This window comes from Leptonychotes weddellii, unplaced genomic scaffold, assembly GCF_054177405.1.
Source record: "Leptonychotes weddellii isolate Sample4059 unplaced genomic scaffold, ASM5417740v2 HiC_scaffold_2730, whole genome shotgun sequence".
Lineage (NCBI taxonomy): Eukaryota > Metazoa > Chordata > Mammalia > Carnivora > Phocidae > Leptonychotes > Leptonychotes weddellii.
In genome coordinates, this window is record NW_027866361.1 from 1 (window position 1) to 9,725 (window position 9,725).

Here is a 9,725-nt window from a genome sequence, read left to right on the forward strand (position 1 = left end):
ATGGACTCTGAAAAACTAACAGGGTTCTAGAGGGAGGGGGGTGGGAGGATGGGTTAGCCTGGTGGTGGGTATTGAGGAGGGCACATTCTGCATGGAGCACTGGGTGTTATGCACAAACAATGAATCATGGAACACTTCATCTAAAACTAATGATGTAATGTATGGGGATTAACATAAGAATAAAAAATAAAAAATAAATTATGTCTGCCATATATATTTTTTCCCATTTTTCTTTCTTTTTTTTTTTTAAAGATTTTATTCATTTTTTGACAGAGAGAGACACAGTGAGAGAGGGAACACAAGCAAGGGGAGTGGGAGAGGGAGAAGCAGGCTTCCCGCGGAGCAAGGAGCCCGATGCAGGGCTCGATCCCAGGACCCTGGGATCATGACCTGAGCCGGAGGCAGACGCATAACGACTGAGCCACCCAGGCACCCCTCCCATTTTTCAAATGTAGGTAAATACTCCTGTGATTAAAAAAATAAATTCATGCTGCAATATCATTAAACATAGTAATTTTTTCAATACATATTTTCATATTAGATACTTCACAAACAAAATGATATCAGGGGAGATTAGGTAAGGCAAAATATTTTGATTATTAAAGTCTCCTATACCCATATCTCTAGAAAGTGTAGTAGAGAACTGAATCAGGCTTGCACACTTTTTCTCATTAGTGCAATGGGCACCTGGCCTCTGATGCTGCTGTTCTATCCTATTGTCTCAAAGGACAGCATCCCTGCTGCTGTCTGTTTTAGTTGCTTTGCCCAAGGTCATGAAGCAAAAGATTCCTTAGTGACATTAGACCCCAGGTCACTAAGGACCCTTTACTTTATTCATACATGTGATCCCAGTGCACCCCCAGAAGAGAGAGCAGAGGAACATAAATATCATTATTTTTAGAGTAGAAAGCCAACTCCTGGCTCAGAACAATCAGAGCTCTTCCAAAACCCAGACAAACTTTACTTGTTCTCTTCCCTTACATTAAGGTTTCTTCCTTCATGACAGAGACCAAAGGAAAATGCTTCCAAGGCTTAAAAATAAGAGTCTCTAATGAGAATCTTTATATGATATGAAAACGGGAAACTCAAAGAACTCAAGACCCTCCAGAAAATGCCTGAAGAGTGACTGTGAGTTGATGATCCCGTTGGACCTGGGCTGAGGCACATCTTCCATACAACATAGTGAAACACAGGAAGAAGCTGCCAGCTAAAACCACAAATAATTACCCAAAGAGTAAGTGCTGTAGGTAGACATGAGAATTACTTTCTCTTTTAAGAGATAAGAGAACGAAATATTTGTTGGCATTTTCTTCTGTAATATGGTTACTTAAGCCTGTTTCAACTTTTAATGTGGAAAATTGTAGTAGACATGTTATGAACCATTCAGTAGCCCTTTGTAAGGCTTAAGGTCATAGCCATGCTATATTTTTGTATTCCTAAGTAGTCACCCATGCAGTGTAATTTCAAGAACATACAGAAATATACCTTCCAATTCCTAGAATTTGTACCCAAAAAGAATATTACATTGCTTAAAATGTCAATATTTTCTAATTTGTAAATATTCTTTTATGATGAATCCCTCCTAAACACCTATTAGTTCAACAGAAATGTTCTCTTAATACCTAATTCCTCAGTAAAAATAATTTGAGTAATTTGATGACTGAGGAGAGAGAGGCCATTTTTATTGTTCATGGAGCACTGTTCAGGGTAGCAAGGTTGAGAAGAGTATTTCACTAGGGCAACTTCTCCCTGGTGTGTATCCAGAGGGGAAGTATGAAAAAGGAGATGAGAGGAGGATGTCAAATTTTAGTTACTTCATAGATAGTTCTACTTATGGTCCTTTTGGTAGCCCTGAAGTAGTTAGAATCAATTCTTAGATAAACCAAAATCAAAGGACAAGGCAAAGAATAAGCCATAGTAAATTATTAGCACATTATTTTACTTGTATGAAAGAGAAACCATTGATAAATTGAGCTTTTCTAACATAAGCAAAAATAGAATTGCCCAGAGAAAGAGGATTGAGGGGAAATGAAAAATCTCGAAAAGTTTGAAAACAAAGAACTCTGTTTTTCTTTCCTTGTATAAGCCATTGATTGGTATGAAAGGCTCATAAAGAGATCGCTCTTTAGGAGTGGAAGAGTCATTAAAGAAACAGTTTCAATGATTTGAAAAACCTTGAGAGTTTAAGCATGAGGTAAATGCATGTGACAGGCTTTCCTTGCATAAGGTTGGCCAGTAGCTTTTTTTTTTAAGATTTTATTTATTTCTTTGAAAGAGAGCACATAATGGGGGGGGAGGGCGTGGAATGGCAGAGGGAGAAGCAGAGTGCCCACTGAGCAGGGATCCTGACTCAAAGCTCAATCTCAAGACCCTGGAACCATGACCTGAGCCAAAGGCAGACAGTTAAGTGACTGAGCCCCCCAAATGCCCCTAACGTTGGCCAGTAGCTTTGCTAGCGTCTTCACTTTAGTTGTACCAGGTCTACACTATTTTCTTTATCAGAGTTTTTCATTAGAGTCCCTTCAGGAGTGTCCATTTTCCTGTGATGATCCCTTTAAAGCAAGGCTTGCCTTGCCATATATACCTCATAAGCCTTCAGAAGGCACATGTCCATAGGAAGAGAGGAATTAATGTCGCCAGACTCAGAGGGCTCATGTCATCTGCGGGAAATATTTTAAAACCAACCTAGTGAAAAATCGTTCATATAACAAACTAATTGAGATACTATGTCATTCAGTAATGGAGAAATAGCAGAAACCCTAGAGATTATGTTTTCAGATAGGACATATTTTCATAGCTACCATTATAAATAATTAATGCTAATTGAGGACTAAGAGCGGTTACTGCTCCACAAACAGAAATAGAGTCTTTTCCTATGGTTGACTAATATACATAATGGTCACATATAATATCAACAAAATAAGACTCATAATATAGGAAAAGGGAGCCAGTTAATATTTTACTCATCCTTCATGTGTATCTCCAATTATAATGTAAATATATAAATAAGGTGACTATACATGCTATAACAGCACTGATTGGAAGGGAGGCGTGGATATGAGTGATGAGGTTGGGCAACAAACTTCCTTACTTGTCTGGGTGGAGTTCAAATATTAACATGCATATGAAATTCTTGATCACCATAATGAAAAATAAGAATGCTGAGCCATCTGACCAGAATAGGCATTAAAGAAGATTGCTTAGCCAACTCTTTTTTGTTTCTTCGTTCACATTTACATAACAACCTTCATGTGTCAGACATAAGGGAATAAAAGGATATATAAAAACATAACCTCTATTTTGGAGTTTACAAAAACATAGAGGAGAAATATAAGTATATGGAAGTATACCACGTGATCTATTTCAAGAAAGAGTAAGTAACAGGTGTTTATAAATAACATGGTATCATAATCTCACATACTCTGGAAGGGTGAATGAAGATTTCCTTGGAAAACTGATACCTAAGGAGAATTCTGAAGGACCAACTGACATTAATCAAAGAGTAACCCTTGAAGAGAAGACAGCATGTGAAAAATATGAAGGATACAAGGAGTCAGTGTTTGTGGAATTTTTTTTAAAGATTTTAGTTATTTATTTGACAGAGAGAGACACAGCGAGAGAGGGAACACAAGCAGGGGGAGTGGGAGAGGGAGAAGCAGGCTTCCCGCGGAGCAGGGAGCGCCGTGTGGGACTCGATCCCAGGACCCCTGGATCATGACCTGAGCCGAAGGCAGACGTTTAACGTTAAACTGAGACACCCAGGCGCCCCAGTGTTTGTGGAATTCAAGTTATCAGAAAGAAAGGTAAGGAATTTGTAAACTATGAAATGAGAAAATAAGGAAGGTCCTGTCCATGAAGATCCTTGCAGGCCACACACAAGAGACTAATCTTTATCAATAAATAGTTAACACTAGAAGAGAAGGCTTGGAGAAGGACCATGATTTCACTTTGAATTCATGGCATATGAAGTGTCTGTGGAACATTCAAGTGGTGATGTACACTTAGCAATTGTTTTATTTGGAAAAGTTCTGGCCTTTGGAATTCATCATATAAATGACAATAAAATCAATTGCATGAAGTGAAATCCCCTTGGAGAGCATGGAGTAAGAAGAACAAAGAGAAAACAAGAAAAGAGAGGTCTCAAGACAAAATACTGGGGAACAGAAATATTTCATAGGTGAATAGAGAATGAGGAGACTGTAGGTCACTAAAAAGAGAGATACCTGGGTGGCTCAGTTGGTTGGGCAACTGCCTTCGACTCAGGTCGTGATCCTGGGGTCCTGGGATTGAGTCCCACATGGGGCTCCCTGCTCAGCAGGGAGCCTGCTTTTCCCTCTCCCTCTGCCTGCCACGCCCCCTGCTTGTGCTCTCTCTCTGTCTAATGAATAAATAAAATCTTAAAAAAAAAAGGAGAGAGAGAGAGATAGAGTCAGGAAGAAAGTCAGGATGATGGCATGGAATCCATTTGAAGAATGATGGAACCTTAACTTAAAAAAATATTGTGGGGATGTCAGGCAAAATAACTACCAAAAAAATATGCCAATGGCTTCAACAGTAGTAATGTTCCTGTGGGTGATAGAGCAGTGGGAGGCTGGACAAGAAAGTTAGGCTGCAGAGCCTTAAGACCTAAAAACTAAGTAGGGGTAAGATGAGAAGGTGGAGATGATAGTATGTTTTCAAAGAAATTAAAAACATAATTAAAGATGCACAGCCTGCGGGGAGCCTGGGTAGCTCAGTTGGTTAAGTGTTCCAATCTTGATTTCAGCTCAGGTCAAGATCTCAGGGTAGTCGGAGACTGAGCCCCAAGTTGGGTTCTGCACTGGGCATGGAACTTGCCTAAGATTCCCTCCCTCCCCTGACACTCCCCCCTCCCTCTCTAAAAAAATAAAAAATAAAAAATAAAAAGAAGATGCACAGCCTCTGGAAGACTGTATTTATTGATATTAAACATAGATTTCATTTCAGGGCTTTTGAGAGATATGGAGCCACAGACAAATGAAAAATAACATGTATGCATATGAAGATATTCCTTTTCTCACACTATAGATAAAATAGTTGTATATCAAACCATCTTTGAGTTAAGAATAAGGAATACAAGCACATAAGAATAAAGAGAAAAAGGAAAATCTCAGGATCCAGTGTTGTGTTTTGTTGTCATTGTTGTTTGTTTGTTTGTTTTCCAGGGGAAATGCATCTTACCCTTAAAACAATCCTTTGATAATAACAACTGAAGAGAAGTCATGTTCTTCATTATCTGGATATGATATATATCCAAGATTTGTCTTGGATAAACAACATTTAAGTACACATTAAGTAAAATCAACTTTTTTTGCTCTAACTTATTTGTAAATCCAATCCATGTGATGAATTACAAATAATCAACATGTACAGTTGCAAATTTTGAAGGGCAAAGAATGATCTGAGAAAACGTTGGATTGTTTTACAGAAACATGAATTCTGAAGGAATAATCTTTACTGCTCATACATGGAATATTCAGGAAGGCTACTCAGAATAGTGGTAATATTGATTATGAAGTGAAATGAGAAAATAAATATAAACTTGGTTTGCTAGGCTTTTATATTCAGTCTTTTGCTACAGAATTCAAATATTGATCTCCTCATAAAAATCTCTTTTATTTTCACAAGCTGATTGGTAGATTTCAAAAGTCAGTGATGAGAAACTACACAGCAATAACAACTTTTATCCTGCTGGGACTGACAGATGACCCACAACTGCAAATCCTGTTTTTTATCTTTCTATTTCTCACCTACATCTTGAGTGTAACAGGGAACGTAACTATTATCACACTCACATTGGTAGACTCTCATCTTAAAACTCCTATGTACTTTTTTCTCAGAAATTTCTCCTTCTTAGAAGTGTCATTTATCACTGTCTGTATTCCTAGATTCCTGTACAGTATATCAACTGGGGACAACACCATTACCTACGATGCTTGCACAAGTCAAATATTTTTTATTATTCTCTTTGGAGCAACAGAACTTTTTCTCCTGGCAGCCATGTCCTACGATCGCTATGTTGCTATCTGTAAACCCCTTCATTACATGACCATCATGAACAATAGGGTGTGCACCTTATTAGTCTTCTGCTGTTGGGTGTCTGGCTTGATGATCATTCTCCCACCCCTTAGCTTGGGACTCCAGCTTGAATTCTGTGACTCCAATGCCATTGATCATTTCGGCTGTGACGCAGGTCCCCTCCTGAAGTTCTCATGTTCAGATGCGTGGGTAATAGAACAAATGGTTATCCTTGTGGCTGTATTTGCTCTCATAATCACCCTAGTGTGTGTATTTCTGTCCTACGCATACATCATCAGGGCAATTCTGAGACTCCCCTCTGTCCAACAAAGAAAAAAGGCCTTTTCCACCTGCTCATCCCACATGATTGTAATCTCCATCACCTATGGCAGCTGCACTTCATCTATATCAAGCCATCAGCAAAAGAAGAGGTAGCCATAAATAAAGGTGTTTCGGTGCTCACCACTTCTGTTGCGCCCCTGTTGAACCCCTTCATTTATACCTTGAGGAACAAGCTTTTAATGACCTCATAAAGAAGATGACATTTCTCTCAAAGAAACTGAAGTTTTGACGAATCAGTGTAAAATGAAAGAAGAAAGTCCTCTAAATATTTAACTACAGCTTATGACTTGTTTCATTGCTTTGTGTCTATAATTTAGTCATATTAACCCTCTCAAAGACATTTAATAATACATCCTAATCTCACCTTAATCAAACTCCTTTTTCTTTCAAACCAACTCAGACATAGTGGCTTGCCTCACTGTAAAACTATAAAATATATTTCCAAGTAATTAAATTTATCTCCACTTCTAACTTAGTCTTTTCTTCAATGTTCTAGGGAAGGAAGGAAAGTAATAATATTTAAAAACTATATAAATTCTATAGAAGATGATTAATAAAACTAGTTTCTTCCCCTAATTGAAGTTATCAAAATTAATATCATAATCTAAAACCCAAATACAATATAGAAAACAGCAACAGCAAAGATGCACCAAAATAAACCAAAAAGGCATTCTAGCCTAATTAAAATAATGAAAACAACAAGTGGAAGAGCTAACAAAGGGAATTTGGGAATAATCAGAATTGAAGAGATGGAAACAGCTTCACGAATCCTGATAAGATGTATTAATTATTTACTTATATTTATGACAGAACTTCACTTAAAAGGCATACATTTAATTTAAAACAAGAGTAAACAGGGGCACCTGGGTGGCTCAGTGCGCTAAGCGTCCGAATCTTGGTTTTAGCTCAGGTCATGATCTCATGGTGGTGAGATCAAGCCCCGCGTTGGGCTCCGTGTTCTGTGCAGAGTCCGCTTGTTGATTCTCACCCTCTGCCCCTCCCCCAACTCGTTCATGCTCTCTCTCAAATAAATAAATCTTTAAAACATAAATAAATAAAAAATAAACAGGGGGGCCTGGGTGGCTCAGTCGTTAAGCGTCTGCCTTCGGCTCAGGTCATGACCCCAGGGTCCTGGGATCAAGCCCCACGTCCGGCTCCCTGCTCTGCGGGAAGCCTGCTTCTCCCTCTGCCACTCCCCCTGCTTGTGTTCCCTCTCTTGCTGCCTCTCTCTGTCAAATAAATAAATAAAATCTAAAAAAAAAAAGTAAACATTATTTCACTTATTATAGGTTACAAAATTAGAATAAATGCATAAGAGCAAAACTGGAAGACCAAATTTTAAATGATGATGAGATAAGACCATTATTCACATCAACACAAGGCTAAGTGAATGATTTAAGAAGATATCAAGGATGTCTAACCAGTAGAAATAGGAAAAAATAAGGAAATACAAAACAGATAAATTTGAAATTTTAAAAGTGGGCTTAGGGAGGGCACATGATGTGATGAGCACTGGGTGTTTTATGCAACTGATAAATTATTGAACACTACATCTGAAACTAATGATGTACTATAACTTGGCTAATTGAATTTAAGTTAAAAAAATAATAAATAAAATAAAGGAAAATAAATTAATTAATCAATTACTTAAATAAAAGTGGTCTTTGAGAGGCTTCTGCATGGCTCAGTCAGATAAGTGGACAACTCTTGATTTCAGCTCAGGTCATGATCTCGGGGTTGTAAGATAGAGCCCCACTTGGGACTCCTCACTGACCAGGGAGTCTGCTTGAGATTCTCTCCTTCTCCCTCTCCCACCTCCTCTGCCCCTTCCCCTGCTTGCCCTCTCTCTCTCAAATAAACAAATAAACTTCTTTAAAAAATCAATAAAAATAAAAGTGGGCTTTGAAATAGCACCTAAACATTCTTCTTCTTTTAAGATTTTATTTATTTATTTGAGAGAGAGAGAGAGGATGAGTGGGGGGGAGGGAAAGGGAGAGGGAGAAGCAGACTCCCCCACTGAGCAGGGAGCCCAACGCGGGGTTCAATCCCAGGACCCTGAGATCATGACCTGAAACAAAGGCAGACACTTAGCCAACTGTGACACCCAGGCGCCCCTCTTTTAAATTATTTCTATTGGCAGGGCCTGGGTGGCTCAGTTGGTTAAGAGTCTGCCTTTAGCTTGGGTCATGACCCCAGGGTCCTGGGATGGAGCCCCACATCGGGCTCCTTGCTCAGCAGGGAGCCTGCTTCTCCCTCTCCCTCTGCTTCTCCCCCTGCTTGTGCTCTCTCTCTCTCTCTCACTCTGTCAAATAAATAAATACAATCTTTTTTAAAACAAAAATAAATAATTTCTATTGGCATAATTTTGAAAATTACTGCCTTTTTTGAACTACCAATGATATGTCAAACTCTTTTCAAACATTATTATTAACGCCCTTGCCAATCCTGGAAATACATTTAGTTGTATTAAAATCTAGACAGAAGAAGATTGAGTACATTGACCAATACATCTTAGGTAGCAAATAGTGGAGCTGTATTCTGATATCAAGTCATGTTCAGTCCACTACAACACATGACCTTTCAAGCAGTAGTGTAGTTTTGCTGGGAAGGGATGAGAAAAGACACTAATTGAAAGTCTGTAAGCTGACATAGTAGTTGGGATCTCTCTCTGCAATCACACATTCAGTTCATTGATGTGTCTGCTTTTCTCTGTGGATTAAATTGATTTACTGACATCAAAGAAAAAAATTGTCTAAAAACTTCAAACTTTATGTAATAGATTTTATATACTATGCTATTCATGGAAAAAATCAGAGTGGTTTTTGAAATCCCATGTTATTGTGTTGTTCTAATCCTTTTTTTCCAGTCAAAAATGCATTGTGGGAAGGCAAGTCTGTGAGGGTAACATTGTTTCGAGATAATTTTGAATCTTCTCTTGTTTGCATATGAAACAGAGTCACTTTCAAATATTGATTTTTTTCCACACTTATTAATCTGTAACATGATATAACTATATTGAGATATGAAAGTTAGAATCATAGTCCTAAATTTTAAGGCAACTTTTCTGAGTTCAAATTTATTGAACAAAGATTATGAGCATTTTCATAGTGCAAATGTCCTTTATCTCCCGATTTATAAGAGGAAAATTTATTCATCTGTGTTTTATAGTATATTCCTTACACTTCTCTGAGATATTTACATCACTGATAAAAACTTGAGGCTTATTTAAAATAAAACCTTGTCTTGAAGATAATTGCCTCCAGGACACCTGGATGGCTCAGTCAGTTGGGCTTCCAACTCTTGATTTCAGCTCAGGTCATGATCTTGGGGTAGTGAGATCAAACCCC

At 38.1% G+C, this 9,725-nt stretch overlaps 1 protein-coding gene across 1 annotated transcript; it reads left to right on the forward strand.

Moving 5' to 3' along the window:
* Nucleotides 1-5,673: 5,673 nt before the first annotated feature.
* LOC102742451 (olfactory receptor 6C2-like) lies at nucleotides 5,674-6,569 on the forward strand. The gene is given in 2 exon segments (XM_031019569.1): nucleotides 5,674-6,430; nucleotides 6,433-6,569. Coding segments are annotated over 2 exon segments (894 nt in total).
* Nucleotides 6,570-9,725: the final 3,156 nt, after the last annotated feature.